General features: G+C 33.0%; 1 protein-coding gene and 1 long non-coding RNA gene across 2 annotated transcripts in view; both read right to left on the bottom strand.

The window, feature by feature from the left end:
- Positions 1-8,123: 8,123 nt before the first annotated feature.
- LOC138855653 (uncharacterized) lies at positions 8,124-8,869 on the bottom strand. The gene is made up of 3 exons (XR_011396138.1): positions 8,634-8,869; positions 8,519-8,564; positions 8,124-8,447 (listed from the first exon to the last, which is right to left on the bottom strand). It is a non-coding gene; the product is annotated as an uncharacterized lncRNA (long non-coding RNA).
- A 589-nt stretch (positions 8,870-9,458) lies between these two features.
- The window catches only part of LOC106614757 (uncharacterized), a 90,121-nt gene continuing 79,187 nt past the window's right edge, over positions 9,459-20,392 (bottom strand). Inside the window, exons 2-4 of the mRNA XM_070108863.1 lie at positions 9,917-9,981; positions 9,779-9,833; positions 9,459-9,706 (exon numbers count right to left, since the gene is read on the bottom strand). Of these exons, the coding sequence (XP_069964964.1) occupies positions 9,557-9,706; positions 9,779-9,833; positions 9,917-9,981 (270 nt within the window). The 3' untranslated portion in view covers positions 9,459-9,556. The remainder of the gene's footprint in view (positions 9,707-9,778; positions 9,834-9,916; positions 9,982-20,392) is intronic.

The raw sequence follows: 20,392 nt of genomic DNA, 5'->3' as shown, positions 1-20,392 counted from the left end.
TATGCATTTTTTGACAACTGAGCATTTCCATACACATATTTTTAAATGTAGCCTGGACTTTTGTATGCACCTATATGTATAGAAGAGAAAGAGAAAATACTACATTGTAATGAAATTTCTTTTTGTTCAGATAAAGAATCAACAAATAAGCAAATATTGCAATTAAATTCACTTTTGCATCGTTTCACAGAATTCTATATAAAAATAACAAATTTTACTTTAAAACAGTATGAGCAAAATTAATTATACAACTTTGACTTTCGTAAATGAAAGTATAAATATAACAATTCTAAAATTAATGCCGTAAATTTGTTAGACTTTTTTGAGAAAAAATTATTTTAAAAAAACCAAAATTTACGAACGTACAGCCGATAAGGTATTATTCCACAATTTTTATTCCAGTCGTTTTTAGTTATGTACAGAGTTGCAAATAATGCATTAAACATAATTAAATTAACAAATACGGGATTAAAAAAAATATATATATAAATAAACCCAAGCATATAAGAAATAAAAAAGAAAGGACAATTTTCGATGAATTCACGACCTTGCACTGCTTATGTTCGTAATAGTTCCAAAACATTTTCAATGATTCCGTATCTGAGATTGTATAGAAAACACAAATTTTCTATCAAACTCGTTCTTCAATTTCCTTTGCATGGTAAAAGTCGCTGTCGAACACACACTAATTGACATAAAGAGATCGAATTGCACAGGACCATAAAAAAGGTTCTACCAAATCAAGGAAAAAAATTGATACCGAATCGGTTTGCGCGGTTTCAAATGCACCAACCCAGTCAAATTTGCATAGACGGTATCTCTACGTTTTTATGGCCCTTTATTTTGAAACGATGTCCATAGTCCTTGAATGCAATGACACACTTCTCAGTGCATGGTTTTTTTTACAACTTTGTGTTTAAGAGTATTTCTACGATTTATTTCTTAAAATACACCAAGACAAGTCTTAATTGTAATATAAATTTTTGTATATTTTTCTTCAAATATTACTGATTTCCGCGACAGCTCTATGAGTTTTATCATATTTTCTTGAGAATATGAAATTTTTCACCGTTAAATGTTTGCGAGGATTTTCTATAATCTTTTCCAAACTGCGCATATTCAGTGATTTAAAATAATCGAAAATGCTAAGGATAATAAAATTATTTCCTTTTGAGTTAAGCATTAACCGCTTATACTCGGGTGGCACACTTCGTGTTCTACTCCGTAACAGCACGCAGCTTGAAATTCCTTTCATGGTTACAACAGCACTCAGTTTCAAAAGAACATTTACATTATATTCGGAAATATACCGTTATTACCCTATTTTTGTTTGTATGTAATATTTCACATATGAATGCTAATATGCATAATATATAATGATAATGAGCGACAAAAGAATCCCTGTCTAAATATTATATATGCAGTTGATTTTTCTCATAGATTTAACAGCTGACAGTTGGCATTTCATATTCTGTTTAGAAACTAACCGAGACTCCTTCTTTTGGTAAAGTGTACTTGAGTTTAACTGAGGGATTGTTACTAACCAGATATTGAGATAATCATTTTTCGACATGTTGTCGATTAATTTCTGGTTAAGCGCTTAACCATATATAGAGGAAACGTCCTTTAGCCTGATGTAGTGATCCCAATCAACATGATATCTATCATTCCGCATACTCTCTTATACTCATAATGCTCCTTGAAAGAACTTTCTGCTGCAAAAGTTCATTTCTCTCTCATCTAAATATTGCTTAGAAGTGTGACTTAGCTGATAACTTTTTTATTTTCAAATGATTATATATTTATCTCTCCGTTACAATTACTCAAAACACATTATATATAATTGTCTGTGAGTTTATATGTGTTTAAAGCAGCAAATGGAGTTTTTGGTGCAACGAAAGATGATCGGTGGGGCGCTAATATTAGAGTACGCTAGGTAAACAGTAGCTGACTACTGCGTAAGCGGTTGTATGTCTATGCTTATTTATAATATTATTTACATATACGTATGTATGTCGGCAGAGAATGCTGAGTTCGTGCAACAGCGTCAGTGTCAGATGTCTTTAAGCTTTAATTAACGTTGACAATGCTGAATACATGCATTTATCATAGCTTTTAATTAAATAAGAAACGTGTGAATTTGCTGAGAAGGCAAAACTTAATTTCGCTGTCAAATTAATCAGTAATTAATTAAAGTAGTATGGTGTGGTTCATCATTCGGCCATTAAGATGTTCAAAATCTACTTTTAAGATCCAACAAAACAACTGCTCAGTCATTAATATGGTTATAATCATAACTCATATATTTTTCAAATCAAAATCATTAAAATTTGTACAAGTGAATATATGAAAGTGGCTTCCGAATATTTTAAAGAACCTTTATGACCACTGTTTTATCTTCCAGAATTCAGAAAACTTCTTAAACAAAATACCAGAAAATACCGAAAAAAGTTTAAAATTTCCGAAGCATTGTTCTTTATTCGTTCGTTGTACCAGTATGAAAAGATTCAGGAAGTCGTCGCTTACGATTTCCAACGTTCCAATTTCATAACAGCTTGATACCCATTACAAAGCCAACTAGTGGTAGTCTTTTAAATGAAACTTTAGTTCAAACTTTTTCGTTATACCCCCCTTTCTACTTCAGTGTTGCCTAAACCTCAGTGCGCTGGTGCTTTGTGTTTGTCACTCCTTGTGCTCCCACTAGTTGACCTATCAATAGGTTCATCCGCTGCCAATAGCAAACTGCAATTTCTATCTCACTTCCCGTTTTTTCGCTTTTGTCAGTGGAAAAGTGTGGCGTAAAGTCAAGTGTTGAGGCAACTAACAAACAAAGGCAGTCAGCTGCCACTTTATCCATCCGCCACTCAATGGGTCTATGCTGAAGATATCAAAGTTATCTCGCTGCTCCCGAGTTGCGCCATTGGCATTCAAGTATTTTAGTTGAAAAAGTGCGGAGAAATTAAATTCGCCATCACCACCATGCATTGGCACTCTCACGAGAGCAAGTGTTGTGAAATTAATGGAGAAGCGTAAGCTTTGTGGTGGCGCTACTATTGACAGGCTTCTAATTAATTTGCCACAACATCCTGGCTTTTCGTTTAAACTCTGGAGTATGGCTGCATGGGAAAGGGTGCCAGTCACACTTGACACGTGAGGGCGTGATAGAGCATGTCACTGACAATTAGGCATGTCACAAGTACACTTAGGTTGTGCTTAGATATCACAAACACAACATAATTTTACACTTTACGTTTGGATTAGATCGGTTTATTGAGTTTTTTGTTGTTATAGTTATTAAGAATACAATATCTGTTGGATTTAAAATACTTAGTAATTATACTTGTCACGAATAGTAAAAATAAACTTGAAGCTGCTTTTCTAATTTATCTTGTGTATCTACTAATAGTTTGTGTAGCGATTCTAACCATGTCTTGACATATTCATATGACAGTAAAGAGCGATATTCAATGTCTACTTAGTTGTACTTGTTGACACTGTATGTTACACCTATTTGTAAATGTAAATCGATATATACAATATAAATGATGAACGAGACGAACTGAGTCGATTTATTTATGCCCGTTTGTCTGTATAAACGCGAACTAGTCCCTCGGTTTTTGATATATTCAACTTAAAAATGGCACACGTCCTTTTCTCACCAAGAAACTCAAGTTCTTTTATGGAAAACATCTGCTGTATAAAATATAATATATATCATCGAATTCAAAAAAAAAAAAAAAAAAAAATAATAATAATAATAAAATGGTAATCTCGCCATTTTTTACTAGCACACATATCATATCCCCTACATTCTTCGCATTTTTTTTATTTTTTGTGCCAGAAACAAAGAAATCCGAGCACATTTGCATATCACTCAGTCACTTCACTCTAGAAAAACTCACATCCATCGTGTCAAAGCAAAGCATTGTTGTACCGAATTTCGGCTAAATCCACAAACAGTTAATGAAATTACACATGCATAGGGCAACGAATGGCTTTTAAGATGGAACGAAGATAAAATTGATACGGAGTAAATAACATTAGTACAGAGCGAGATTTGTCAGCATTTGTTGTGCCAAAGAATAACTGCAAAAACACACTCACAACCGAACAAAATACATATTCATGTGTGTGTATGTATGTTTGTAAGTCATGCCTTGAAGAATACTTTATAAGCGCGAAGACAGCAAGCCATCTACAAACCGGAAATAGGAGTAATTCATTTACCAGCAAAGAAAAGTAGTTAGGAAAATAAAATGTGCGAAGAGATGAAGCAGCTGGGTATTATGTTCTTATATGGTAGTATGCTGCTCCAGGAACTGCTCAACGTTAAAGGATATTAATACTTTACTCGCAGGCAAAACGCAATTTATTTTAGTTTTGCTTTCACTTCACTTCGCTTGTAATATGTTAGGGAATTTTTCATAGTTTCTCAAGCTACTCGACAGACTTGCTTGACTTCAAAGTGAAGCATATACAACTGTATATACAATATCGTATGCATATATACATATATTATATAACTGCACTTATGTAAATGTCCACTACTGCTGGCAACTTTCTCGGCAAAACTTGACGGTGATTACACATGTTTACACATATAACCGTTACTTGAACTGTTACGGAAAAGTTAGCTTCTCATTTTAAATACTCTAGACACTTGACACTAGACTTGATGCTTAGTGGGCCGCTAAGCTTTATCCCACACGAAAATGTACATATGTATTTGTTGCATATGCGCCGCATGCATAAAACATGTTCATATGGTCACATCTTAACCGCTGAAGATGTTCCACAAGTAAACTTTTCCATATTTCGGTCCCAGTTGTATGCTCATTAAAAATTTCATAACCTAGATTTCGTTCTTCCTTCCGCTACTTGGTCACGCACAGTGCGTCTTAAATTATGAGTTAATGCTGGTGCACAAGTGAGACGCTTAGTTGATTAAATGCGCACGGTAAATTGTTATCTGAGAAATATTTTTTTTATTTTAAAATATATTTTTTAGCCAGTTTCCAAAATGTCTTTGTTTTTTTTGGTATAACATTCTCTTAGCTTTAAACTTGAAAAATTAAAACAATCACGTCAAAAACCAGTGATGTTTCATAAACACTCATGAAACATTTGTATAACGTGAAACTTCTTGAATTTGGTTTTTATTCTTCATTTTAAAGTCTTGAAATCAAAAAGAGACCTATAAACGGCCGTTTGTATAACTATTATTTTTATTTTTTATGGCATCTGAAATAAAATACACCAGTAGTTAACTAGAATTTTAACTAGTTTTTGTAAATTTGTATAAAGCAGTTTAATTAAAAAACCCAACTTTCAACTACATATATAAAAATTAATCCTTTACCAATAAAGAAAAAATAATAATAAAAATAAATAATTTGACTCACCCTATCTTTCTACTCCAACAGTATCAGCGGAAAATATTTTACTCGACACCCAAACTTCACAGCAATCATTAACCCGAAACTTCATGTGCCACGCACTTTGATTTGCCTCACCGACCTCCTCCTTTTCAACAACAACGCAATACATCGCTGTAATTCGAATTAGAATTTCGCACAGATCAATTAGGTAAAGATTAATTATCAACACTTCAATGCTTGTAACACTTTCGTGTTTCCTGTCTTGCTGATTAATGCACTTAATTTAACACATTAATATTTTAATTTCACATTCCATGACAGCAAACCAGCGCAACACGAAAACTACACGTTTAACCCACAACGCTGCTGAATCAAAACTAATCAAACGGAACTTCCTACTGGAAGTGACAAAAGAAGGGGAGAAGAAAATGGAGGTCAAATAATACACCATTCAACTAGTTTATACGTATATATGAGTTAATGTATCTTTCTTAGCATACTTTCAGGCACAACTTGAACAAAAGGTTTGTAAAAATATTTATTTTTCAACTAGCTAGAGCCTAAAAGCATGCTGAAATAGTTTACAAATTTGTAAATTATATAATTTCTCCAGGTTATGACGTAAGGCATTCAAATGACATCAGTATTATCTTACCAGATGCGCTTCCAATAGGAGGAAGAATACGAGGAGCTTCCAGGAAGCTCGGTCAGTTTAGCTGTCTGGTTTGGTGGTCGTCTATTCAAATCGTAAGTTTTATATTGGCTTTCTTATATTCTGAATGGGGTATATTAAGCTTGCCACGATGTTCGTAACATCCACAAAATGTCAGAGACCCTATAAAGTATATGTATAAAATGATCGGCGTGACGAACTGAGTCGATTTAGCCATGTCCATCTGTCTGTATATGTTATACTCTTAATTTTTGAAATGTCGATCTGAAATTTTGCACATGCCCGTTTCTCCTCAAGAAACTGATCATTTGCCGGAACCGCTGAAATCGGATCATTATAGCATATAGCTGCCGTACAAACTGAAAGATCGGAATCGAGATACATATATTGACAAAATTTTGTACAGGTTATTGTGCAAGCCAACGGTGCCATCTCTGGAATAATTGTGCAGATCGAGTCACTATAGCATATAGCTGCCCTACATACTGACCTATCAAAGTTCTTGTAAGGAATATTTTGTATTTGTGACGGGTATTAGCTTCAGTGCAACCGAAGTTAACGTTATTTCTTGCTGTGTGAAACTTAATTATTTATGTGCTAAATTAATTGAAATAATTAGCATGAAAGTGAATATGAAAGTGTTGTAAGTGGTTTAGTGATATTAGTCGACCATAATATATGCCCAACGTTAATCCAAATTATAAATGTAAAGCTTCAAAATTGAAAATATATGTACATGTATTTATACCGATTAGTCTATAATACTAGCAGTGTTCTATGAATATTTAAACAAAAAAATAATTTTTTGAAGTATAGCAATTAACTTACAAAGACCTTTATATTGAAATTTTATCCTATCTTTTACATTTTTCGATAATTAAATTTCCCAGAATTATCTAAAAACCTTAAGTTTAGGGTATCTTTTTGTAAGTGTAAATTTAGTAAAATTCTTTTATTCTTTTTAATGCCTTATTCCCAACAAAATTGCATTCCGAAAAAAGAAGGTCTAATAAAACGACAGATCCTTTTAAATGATATACAGCAAAAGTATATGAGCTAAATTTGTAGGTGTTTTCTCTTACTACTAGGAGCAAATTAGTTGAAAAAAGTTTTATACAGAAGATCATACATAGCAAATGTTCGAAATGCTGATTTATGGACATACAAGTACAAGGACAATGTAGAAGCCAACGGGTGTTGTTCGAAAAGAGTCATGAAGATAGAACAGGTGTTCAAAAATGTGTGGGAAATGAAGCCAAGAAGTTTGTAAGATCTTCCAAATATTTTCTTTATAATCCGCGATGTATTACTATCTTTTGCTGAAGGGGAAGTGTCCTTAAAATGGGTATATCAACAAGATAACTATCGCAGAAGCACCTGCGATTTAGCAAAAAATATTGTTTTGAGCAAAGGAGTTGAAGTTAAGGACTGGTCTGCGCAAGTTGTTTTTTATTCATCTTTGCAAAATCGGTATTGTTTGGTCTATAAATATATGTATGTGTAAACTGCTCTGGAAAACATCTGCCCAGAGCTGATTAAACATCTGCTTATATCGATTGGAATGATCTTCATATTTATCTTTTATATCTCATCATATAATCTTTATATAAATCTTCTGTACGTGTATTTGTAATTGAACTCCTACTAAACGAAGACGACGAAATTTTTTGTGTGTATTCAAGGGGGTTTGAGAAGGGTTTAAATTCACAATTCGATCAACTAGATAATGTTTCAACAATGAATTTATTTATTTATAAATTGTTGTCTATAAATTGATGTTAGAAAGTTTTAAATTAGAATTCCGGCAGACTGAGCTTCAGTCGTGTCAGATATTCAAAATTATGTTTGAGTTTCAGTTGCGCCTAGTAGCAATTACCTTACAAAGATGGCGCTGATGTCGGGTCCGCTAGTTTCAATATAAAACTCGTTCTGGCTTTTAGGTTGGTATCTGATATAAGCCTTCTGATTATGCTTGTAACCATTTTTTCATTAAACTCGCCTTTACGCTTCCGAAAGCTTGCTCTTCAACTCAACTAAAATTCTAAAATAACAAAGAATTACGCGGTAAAAAATTTAAAAATGCACATATTATTTATTGATCAAGCTTTTAAGTATTTCCACATGACGACACCACTCATCACCACTGTACAAACACTTAAAAATCTGACCATCCAAAAAATTTTTTACATAAAAATTTATCTACTATATGACACAATTTGTTATTATATTGGTCTGCTTTGTAGAAATATACGCCTCTATCGAGAGCTATAGAAAGGAAATTTGCGGGACTGCACATCTATTATGTGCGCCTCCCTGTAATTAAACGGAAATTTTAATTTCATTTGAGTTTGTTCCTCCTGTAAGCTCTTGAACATGCAGCGTAGTCTCAAATTTTGCTGTAAAATATCATAAAATAAAGTATTTAGAATAATTTGCTGTCATTAACCAAATTTAATTTCAATTTCACCGATTTTATGTATCCTTGATTCCCCGCTGTGCAGGCAATGGGACGGCTAAATTTTAAATAAATATTTGTAGTATATTTATAAAAGTGAATGTCAATAAATATAATTATGGCTTACACAAAAAATTTTAACAAAGCCATATTCTTCTGGTTCGTCAGCACTTTCCTCGTAATACGTGACATATGTGTTAGCGTGTGGTATTCAACGTACTCAGGTTTAACAGTGCAAAATATGCTTTAAATTCAATGCTAAAATCGTTCGAGTTCAAAAATTTTGTTATTTAAGTTAAAGATTTTGCTTATGTATAACTTTTGCTTGAAGAAGAAATAAAGAGAAAATGTATAAGTCATTTTTTGTACATAAGTCAAAAAAACATGACAACAAATTGTATTTTATATTTACAATGCCTGCTCTTTGATGAGATAGTGTGTGTTATGAAAGTTTTACAGTGCGTGAAGGCGTTATATCTAAGCTGAAGAGGGCTCTAAGCCTCAACTACTTATTTAAGGAACTCTCAGGTAGTTCTACTTGCTACTTGCAATGGCCATTTTATCCAAAAAGAAACATCTATATGACTTATAGTTAGATTAGAACTGATCTTTAGATATATCATAATAAATATCTATTTTCAAGTATTTCATTTCAAATCTTTATTATCGCCTTCAAAAGAGCTTTCTAAACCAATACAAGCGTACCAACGCTGAACCAATTTTTTTCGCAATGGAATGGCTTTCAGTGCCATCAGCAAACTGATGTCTAGCATTAACACGTTTTACCCAAATTGTGAACCAAAATGTCTTTAATCAATCTATTAGACATATTCTACTATCTTTCTAATAACAACACGCCGATTTTCATGCAGAGCTTCTTTAACTTTGTCGATATTAATAAAAGTTATATCCACCAAAGTACTCAACGAGCTACAATGCTGAACTGCTCAGCTCAGTGGCATCAATTTAAGCTACAATTTTATTTCGTTCCTATACATAGACCAGTAAAATAAATATGTTTAAAAATTTCGATAAAACCATTTATAAATTTCACTTCCATGCGGTTTGACATTCCTCCACATCCTCCACGGCGACTTTTTCCAGCTTTTTAATTTTTTGTGCGATTTTTAGAATTTCCCGTTTTATACGATTTTCCTCCACCTGTAAATCCTCGAAAAACTCACGCAAGGTTTGAGTTTGCTATGAAAAAAGAAACATCAGTTATTGGAATAGTTAACGGTAAAACTTTATAAAATGTTTGGGAGTATATACCTTTTTGACCATATGAAATCGATCTGACTGAGCACTATTTGCTGTGATTCTCTGTCTAAAAAAAAATCAAGGTTTTAAAGTCCAAAAATTCATGCTTGCGAACATATATACATATGCTTTTTTTACGGTTTAACTTACTGTAGCGCTGTTAGCGCGGACATACGGCGACGATTTCTCAAGATTTGTTGTTGTTCTGCCGAAAAAATTTTCACAAAATCCAATAAATATTGTAATTGTAATTGTATGCATACAAATGTTCAAAGATATTTCGAAAACTGATGGGAGCGTCACTGCTAAATTTGTTCGTAAAAAATCATGGTGTAAATATTACACTGTGGTAGAAATCAAAACCAACGAACAAAGATGCGCCAGTTTTCTAAAACGTAGATATAATTTTTATAATTAATGTTTGAGAATGAATATAAAGTAGTGTAGTACCAGTTGATCTTAAGTATTCCAAGAGCTTGTAACTGTGAACATGATTTGGATTAGTTCATAACGACATAGGAGATTAGTAGTTAAATGATGATTTCTAAAAAAGAGAGAGAGAGAGAAATATCAATTAAGTACCTTGAAGCAGTAGAGTATTTTCACTAAGCTTAGCAGATAATATTCAATTAGAAATGAAAATCGCTGAAAATAATAAATCACATAACTTCTTAGACTGTGCTCACACGAGGACTCTTTTGTCGCTCAAACCGATTTTGATAGACAAGGGACGACAAGGAAATTTAAGGGTGGCATGCTTTATATTTTTATTGATAACTGTTCGCTACTCGCAAATTTAGAACTTATTTATTTCTGGGTAATTAGGATACAAATTAGGTAATCAAAAATATTTTTGTGCACCACAAAGATAAAGCGTAATATGAAGGAGAATGCAGAAATTAACCGGCTCAAATTTTCGTACTCGTGTCGCTCGTGTGAACGCAATGAGCGAAACCAAAAGGAAATTTGCCGATATTGAGCGACATATGTAGGAGTTCTCAATCGAATGCTGTCTTACTTTTTAAAAGATCCAATCTAAAAGTAAGACCTTAAAATACTAAGACTTCATTTTTGAATACATCCTAAAGAAAAGTAGATCTCTCTCTCTTTATACATCTCTCTCCTAGAATCAAGGAGTTTTTCCCGAAGAATAACTTCAAATCGGTCTAAAAATGGATGAATTGCTAAATACAAGTCACAAGGAAAGGTTTCACGATAAAATGCTGTATTAAGACATCATGGCTTTTAAATAATAGTAAGAATTTCTACACTGTGTTCTCGGTCTCAGCCCACGAATATGGAAATTTGACAACCAAAATAAATTAATCGACACATGAATTGAAAAAAAGTTCAAAAGAATAATAGAGAAAATTCGTAAATTAAAAAAAATTAAATAGTAATATATAAAAAATAAAAATTTCGCTTTATAAAAACAAAGTCAATTAAATCAATATGAAATCACCATCCATGGAAGTTGTAAACAATTCCTGCGGCGTCAAAGCTTTCGATGTGCTGCGGTGGGTATTAAAATTAAAACTATAAAAAAAACATATTTCACTTCCTTAATTTACTGAACCGTTTCAACAGACGCCATATTTGCATGATGGGCCAGAGATCGCCGAAGAACGAGGTTAGCAAAGTGAGTATGACTTTATAAATTTTTTTTGTAATATATACTTGCTCGCAGCCTCGCAAGATGTTGGTTAGGATGTGCCGGAAGCTGTTGCGCGAAGAGAAGCGCATTGTGAAGCGAATCACTCAAATTGAGCGTGAAATCGTTTTATTCGAAGCGGAAGCGGCTATACGCAGACAAAAACCGACACTCTAAGGGTGAAGTGTTAACAGTAGCGTAATTAATTTTCTAAAGATGTAGCTAATAGCCAAGGCGGTGTATGGCTTGTTTCGCGTATTGTAAAAATATGTATTTGGTTGCTTAAAAAGTTTATTAAACAAATTTGCTGTGAATTCAAAATTATACTTTTGATGAGAATTTTTATAGCAGCTTATTAAATATTATTGTGGCCATTTTAATAGTGGAGAGTAATTCGGCAAAAATAATTAATTATTACTTTAACATGACTCTGTTGGATTTTTATAACCTGAAGAGGGTATAATAAGATTGCCGCGATGTTTGTAACACCCAAAAGGAAACGTCGGGGACCCTATAAAATATATATATCTAAATGAACAGCATCATAAGCTGAGTTTAGCCATGTCCGTATGTCTGCCTGTATATGTGCGAACTAGTCGCTCAGTTTATGAGATATCGATATCAAATTTGGGCATGTTTTTTTCTCAACAAGCAGCTGCTCATTTTCCGGCATCGTAATCCTTGTATGAAAACTTCGTTATTTGTGAAGGGTATTCAAGCTACGGTGCAAACGAAGTTAACGTTTTTTCTTGTTTAAGGAACATTGTATTTTCTATAAAGTCAGTAAGGTATTAATCAACGTTTGGAAAAGTCTGCGAAAGCTTCACTGCGTTGTTTTAGAATAGACAGAGGGTTAACAGAGATTACACTACTCTAAGCAACTATCTTGTAGCGCTTAATTGTCTACCCATTCGTTGCTTCCACCTTCATCATCTTCAAAGTTAGTCTTCCGACTCATATTTAATTTGATTTAGAACAACAAACGTTCGAACTGGTAAAGATCCAAGTTTGTACCTTACATTTTCTAACAACCAAAAACATTCGAAAAATGTGTTCAAACCTTTGATTTCTAGGAATTATATTTTTTTGAAGGAGTAAAATATTTCACAGATCATTTTAGTGGCGAGTCGAGTCCTACGAAAGTACTCAAGCATCCAAAGTCGCTCTCCATTCAATACTTCGTATTTCCATGAAACAATTTTCTGAACTATTGACTCTCTTATACCGCAAAATAATAATTTTCCTGTTTATAGTTGCATGCTAAACTATGCCCAACGTAAATAATTAGTATGGTTACCCTCATTAAACATATGTTAACCATCAACCATACGTTTAACCATCGCAATTGTTATCTAATGGCATACCATTATTATTACTGCAATTTTATATGTATTTGTATAGTACATATGTCTATAGAAAACATTTAGCTTTAATTTCAATCGAATCTTCTGAAAGCTCCAACCGCAGTGTTTTCTATTCAACAATTTTACTTCAAACATCCCCACATTTCCACTAAATCGCAACAAATCAACGTAATTATTTGCCATTGTTTGAGTGCTCATACTTTTGTGTCCTTATTCAGCCGCCCGACACATTTCCCAGAATTTGCATAGTTCGAGCGCTTTCATTGTTTACATGCATGTGCACCACTACATGCATAATTGTATAGTGTGTTTTAATCAGTTAGGCTTGCCCAGGTGAGTTTTCACCAGATCCCGACATATTAGATACATACATATGTAGTGTAGTAGCGATGCTAGGCACAAATAAAAACTAAACGGCGCTTTTGTACCGCAATAGAAATGTGAAATGCTTTGTCTCTAATGCTTACTTGTTTGTGGTTAATTTTTTGAAAACGCAATCATTTTTATCATGCCAAATGACTGCTGCATTTCAAGAGGGAAGAAGTAAGTAAGCTATCTTGCATTTTACTGTATAAGTTTTTCTTGTTTTTTTTTTTTAAGGTACAATGCTTTAAACTGATAAGAAAATCTGATATTGTTATATTAAATCTCTCCAACCTATAATAATAATGTTTTACTCAGGCACACCTTCAAAATTGATTTTCAAATTGCAATTTGCTTCAAAGTTAATTAATAATAAGGGTATAAATTTATTTAGAATAAATGTAAATAGCGTCTCAAGCATTGTAATTTTTAATAATTTTTTGAAAAGTCATTTATTTTACCTTAGTTAAAATTATGGCTCAGAATGAAATATTCAACAGCAGAAACCAAACTTTTTCATCGTCAAACAAGTCCTCTATCCTTCACGGTGCACTTAGTCTAAGGCCACCTGCTACCCGTAATAACAACAGGCGAGGGTAGATTAGGGATTAAAGCAAACGAGAATACGTTTCATAACGCGCAATGTGAGTTTCTACAGTAGAAAAGAGATTAGGAATAATATTAGGTTTATATAATAACCTTAGGTTTCTACTTAATTTTAAAACTCTAGCTTAGTTTGAGTACCAACAAAGACCAAAAATTTTAAAACACATATATTTATACCATATTATGTATGGTATACATATAAATTTTCCATGCAACCAAGTAAGCAAGTGTATAATCCCACTATAATATTCAAATAAAAACGAAAACTTCAGCAAAGCTGTGAATTACACTTTAGCTCTTTAAATACCTTTAATGAGCATAATTGTAATGGATAAAAAAAATTTTGAGCACCAAAATTACCGGCTTGCTACAATACTGTAATGAATGTAAAGGAAAAAGAAACTTTCCCATCCACTAAGTTTGGTGATAAGCGCTTGAGTATATAAGTATGTGTATATGGAAAAAAGGGTAGAAAGGCGCCAGCAAACTTTTGCATCCGTAACTAACACGCGACTTATATAATATAAGTTCAAATGAATAAATGTTCGAATGCACGCATTTGAAAGAGTTGCTTTCGAGTTTTTACAGAAAACTTTTTATTTGACTTTCGAGGCTTGCGTAAAACTTACATTTTTTGAGCAATTTTTTGTGTCTCTTTGAGCTTTGATGTTATGTGAAAATTATAAAAAAAAAGGAGTAAACTGAGCTAGAACCTACTGAACCATATGCTCAGTAAGTTGAGAAAGAAAAATGCATAAGTTATTTTATCCCCTTTCTGGTAATTTATACTAAATAAAAATAAGAACGTCGAGAGTTCATTAGATACAGTGTATAAAATTGAGAACATAAATCAAGTTTAAGGATGAGAATTAACGAAGAAAGTATAAAAGGTCACTAGCTATTTACTTGGAAGCTATTAAAAAGTCATAGACAGTATAAAAATATTTTAAAATTATTGAGGATGATGCTACGTAGTTAGGACTAATTGCTGTAAAATTCTTAAATGTGTGTGTAAAACAAATTCAGAAAAGATAATCATAATACAAAGAGCAGCAGAGACATCCAACGAACCTGTCTCGAAGAAGGCGAAGACTGTCTGATTGGCCGTATTCATCTTTACTGAGAACTACATCTACTACTTGGAGAAAAGCAGAAAGTTCAAAGAGCTCTACCTGCTGAATGGTTGATCGAATTTACACATAAATCATATTTGCTTCACATATAATAAAATGTCAATCAAGTTTACAACTAATTTTATTTAAAAATATTATCTTCATGCTTCTCTTTCATTTCTATTAATTATTTTATCAAAAAGTATGAGGCTTCTTGAATCGTATATTTTTGTTTGGGCTTCTCCTTCATTTCTCTAAGTTTTTTGAACCAAACATTGCAATGGTCGTCTATTTTTCTATATCATTGTGTTCCAAACCTTTTTTCAAGGCAGGACATTCGTGTCCAGAGTAGTTGTTGCGAAATTTGAACTGTTTGTACCTGGCTCAGCATGCGCTGTTTATGGATAACATGTGGTACTGTTTAATTGGTTAGTAGCGCTAGTTGGTGCTAAATTGTTTGTAACCTGTGGAGGCGGTGGTAACGGTGTAGCAAGCAAATGTCAAATGTGCTTATTATCAAGTACTTCTAGCATTAATTTCTTTTTTTGTTCCACGTTGCTTCTTGGCGTGATCTTCATGCTGTATAATGTTTCAGTTTCTTTGCTTCCGCCTTCCCGCGCGCTCTCTTAATATAATATTTGGTGAATTCCCGCGCTAATATATAATATATCTATCTTCTATATAGCACGTATGAAAAAATGTCTCACTCAGGGCTTAAAGGAGTTACTTTATTAGCTCATAATAATATAACAAGTCGCAATTTTTAAAACTTTTGTGTACCAACTTTTGTGTACCAAAAATTAATGGCATAGATTTAGTTAACAATCCAACCGTATTTAATCCCTTAAACAAAAGTATTATTACTATTATTGTGGTGCCACCCTGCGCTAGCAAGTCTTCTGACGCATGCGCAATAGTGTTCGGATTTATTCTTAATGGATAAATTATTATATTTGTGTTAAAAAATGTTGTTGTAACCCCTCATTTTGGTTTTCTATAATTTACTATAATTTTAGAAAAATAAATAAATTGTCATTTGGACCATTCACAATAATAAAACTTATCTAAAATACGCAGAACAAGCATTCATTGCATTGAAGATAACGGCTGTACCATTATAATGAGATATCCGCATACTTTCTTGTACGAATTCAACTTTTTTGACAAGAGAGCAGAAGCGAGCAGAGAAATGGCAAATCGAATACAGCTAATATAATATTATAAGGAACACATATTGATTTGATTGATACCGAAACTAACGCTTTCGATACCACCTCGTCTGGTACAACAATAATATGAGTATCCGAACTTTAAATAAATACGGAAAGATTTTTTAGTAATTTTCAGCAAACAAAAAGCACGCTCAGAGTAATCAATATGTCAGCAAATAAATTGCGAAAAACGCTTTTAAAATACCATATTCATAGTCTCCATAAATAAATATTTTGTTCAGTAATTACAGTTGCCACTACACAATAATTCGGAAAATATTTCCAATAATTTTTTATATGAATTATTGCACAACTTTATTGCTACTGTCTAAAGCTTTTTGCATTGTGCAATAAATCACACGTTCATCAACAGGCCTTGTAGTAATTATTTATAGCACCAACACATGCATATAACGGTAAATGGTAATACTTCACTGAGCGACAGCTAACAATGCAGTTGACAAATTTCAATTGAATTTACATGTTTGCTTAGCTAAAAATCAAATAGCGACACACACACAAACCCACATAAATATATTTATTTGGTTGGCGAACCGCAAACACTTTCGGAAATGGCAGTTTTAATGTAATTTTTCAATTGTGAAATTCAAATGTTTTCACATTGCATACATTATTGATGGTTGTGGCGAAGTGTTTTCACGTCAACACACACACAACTACACATTTACAGTTTGTAGGTTCAAATTTACGGTTGTAGGTCGTGATTACTGATTGAATGTGTGAACTCTACTCGATTTCACTAAGCAATTAAACTGGCAATGTGCATATATATATATATATATGTATATATTAGGGTGTACCTTACTGCCTTACTGCCTGAAGTTTAAGTTTTTGCTCCAAACAAATATTATCAGTTTAAGCCGTGCGTAAATCATATTTCTTTTCCCATGTATATAACATGAAATTTTTGTTCTTTTGCATTGAACAAGTAAATCTACAACTTTTGGAATGTGATATTCTAATACAAAATTTTCCGCTCTACAAAAAAGATTACCATACATACTGTGTTGCTCATACGACATGGTGTACTATATGAATGTTGAGTACATTTGATGTATATATAATTTCAAGTTTGTAGATTTATTTGCTTTAGAGATAAAAAGTTTATTAGAAAAAATTTAAAAATCGCATGTAAAATATATGGAGAAAGTAAAATAAAGTGCTTGTTTACGTTGAATACGGTTTTAGGGCAAAACCTGAAACTTCAAGCGGCGTCTGCACAACATAAACTTAAGAAATAACACACACCCTAATATATATATACATGCATATATAAATAGAATTGTGTTTACAGATACTCAAACACATTATTTCATATATGTAAGTTTTTGTGTTTATAATATTTACTCGTTTTTAGCACTTTTGCAAATTAAGTAAATTTTGATGACAGACAAGGTTGAAATATTTTAAGCAGTTATATGCTATGCTCGCATATGTGCATTCATAAACGCATAAAAATATATAATTTACAAAAACGAAAGTTTCTTTTGTATATAAATAAAAATTTACGCAACCTGACCACTTTGTTTGTGTGAGTGTGTTTATTGCTTAAAGCTGCTTTCAAAACAAGCAGTGCTATCATGTACCAACACACACATACAGGTGTATATGTAATTGTGCTTGAATATTCTTCATATTACTCAAAAAATTTCGCTCGAAAATTTTTACTCGAATGTAGGTCAGCTAACGCTTAACGAGTAGAGCATTATGTACCACACTTCAGAAACTTGAACTTAAAAAATACGGCAAAATACACTTGTGTATAGGAGCAGAACAATCATTGCGTATTTTAAATAATAATAAAAATGTATACACGCTTTATTTGCTGCGAGTCATCATGTCATCACTAAAGTTGCATGAACGTCCATTGTTATTAAAATTTTGCTTCAGTTCTTGTATCCAAGGAAAAGGAAGCTGGCGTATCTTTCAATAGATTTATTCTACATCGACCACTACATAGGTTCCCACGACAGTCGACTATATATACACAATATATTTTCACAATAAGAATGCGTTGCTCGATACTGAACCGCTTCATGTCTACAAAATGGAAAAACGTCAAATGATCTTCTAATCGGAATGATAATAGATAATGAAAATGATAAGAACGGTGCTGACAATCTTCAAACTAAAAAATCCCGCCCAATTTAAAAACTGCGTACTTTATGAAACACCCTATATAATCCTAAAGGGTTGTAAATTCTGTCCGACCAAGACCTATCAGCTCAAACTATTGGCAATACAAAGTAAATTGGTTGTATATCATATATTCCAAATATTTCAAAGTTATATATATTTAAATTCTAAGCATATCAATTTGTTGCTCTTTCTACGGATTTGCATATCTGATAATATGTTTCAACTCACGCGGTATAAAATATTTGGTATCTGTAATCATCGATATTCTTTGATTGCGCTTAGCTGCCAATTTTGCCGCAGCAATATTAAACCACGCATAAAACACAAGCAACCACACCACCCATTTTCAATTTCGGGTTTCAACGTTCAATGTTCATTTGCATGCAATCGTGCAAAAAGAGTTATTGATAATACTCCAAGCATTCAGTATTGTGAAATGCCTTCGCAAAATTTCATGTTGCGCGATTTCAATTTCAACCGAAATATTTGCAATATTTTCGCAGAAAATTAAACATTAAAAAAAAGGTTGAGTGGATTGGTGAGTTTTAAAACATGTATGCAGTTTGAAGCTGATACTGTACTATTGTAGCATAGACAATACCTTCCTACACACTAGATTTGTAAATATTGGACAATTTCCGATAAATATCCAATTCGACGGCTTCAAAATGGATTGTGTCGTGAGAATACAAGCGCGTTTTTAGGGGAGCCCAATGTAGCTCCCTCTTTTTGTGTGCCAGACTTGGCAAGCTACCTCTAAGTAATAAGCGGGACTGTAGGGCACTACCAAAGTAATATTGACTTAAAAATAAAAAAGACTAATAATCAATAATAAGTTATTTACTCGAACAGTTTAAACAATACTTGTAGTAGAGGGTCTATTAACGAATTCGAAGCGGATATTATTCGATGATATACCAGATCAAATTTGACCCGTATTGACATAAAAACATCTGTATTATCATCTTCAATATATACTCTGAGACAGCAGAAGCATGTCCACAATTAATTAAATTTTTTATACACTTGTTAGAAGTCAGCGTTGGGCTCTACAGGGGTTCTGTGTCTTCAAGATTTTTTTTTTTCCTTTGGAAACGCAAAATTTCAAACAAACTCGTTATTCAATATTTTTTCCATTTTCACAGCTGTGAAACATAAAGGTTGTTCCAATTTAGCAAACTTTGTTCAGGTAAAACTAACAAGGCATAGCCGACCTATAAAAGGGTAGGTCTAAGGTACATATGTATATACAGACTTGTAGCCACAATAACGGTTCATTAATCCGTTTTTTTCAGGCAATGCTTGCTTGTTGTTCTTATTTAAGATTTGAAGACTTTTAAGAAGAATGAAGAAAATAGTAATTAAAAATTATGTAGCTAATTTCTAATAATAATTCTTTAATTGTCGCGTAATAAAAAATTCTAGTATTTTGGTTACACAAAACCTTGTTCAGTGCAGAAATCCAATTACAAGCGACTTAAATGATTTAAAGGTACACATATGCTAAATACATACTTACATATAGGTATAACACACCAATGCGCAGAGTCTCTGCATAATAACATATAATTGCCGTCTAACAACAAAACACAACAACAATAACGTTCACAACAAAGTAACCGGCATAAATACATGCAATTACCACATTTTTTTCGCAAGCCCAAGTGTGTGCACGTCTGTTTATTTATTTATGTAGTCGCGCTTGGCACATGTAAGGTTAATCACCCCTAATGGCGTTCTTCAGCGGAATTCATATTGCTTTAATTTATTCCGTCAGCTGTGCAGGAAGAGAGAGAAAGAGCCTAAAAATGGCGAAACTCGTGAATTTTTACTTTCCTTTGCCTTTTTTTCTGGCTGATAGCCCACTCAAGCACTCTCACGTCCTTTCGCCGCTATGCAGACAGGATTTCAGCCGCTTGTAGCAATTCCTTGGCAATTTCTTTGATTTCCTGTACAATATGTTTGCGCTGGCACCCCATAAAATACAGAAATACAACCCGTCCAAGTTGGCCTTAGCATATCGTGCCTTCGTGGCCTTTTACTGCTAACTCATTTCAATCATGCTTACGAAGGTCCTTAATGCCGTTTTGTGCAAGTACTTGGTACGTGTGCGGCATTCACAGTTGTCTTCAAACACTCGTAGACTTACGTACTCTTAA

This window comes from Bactrocera oleae, chromosome 4 (genome assembly GCF_042242935.1).
Source record: "Bactrocera oleae isolate idBacOlea1 chromosome 4, idBacOlea1, whole genome shotgun sequence".
Lineage (NCBI taxonomy): Eukaryota > Metazoa > Arthropoda > Insecta > Diptera > Tephritidae > Bactrocera > Bactrocera oleae.
The sequence above is the reverse complement of the archived record's forward strand: the minus strand, read 5'-3'. Positions and strand labels throughout refer to the sequence as shown.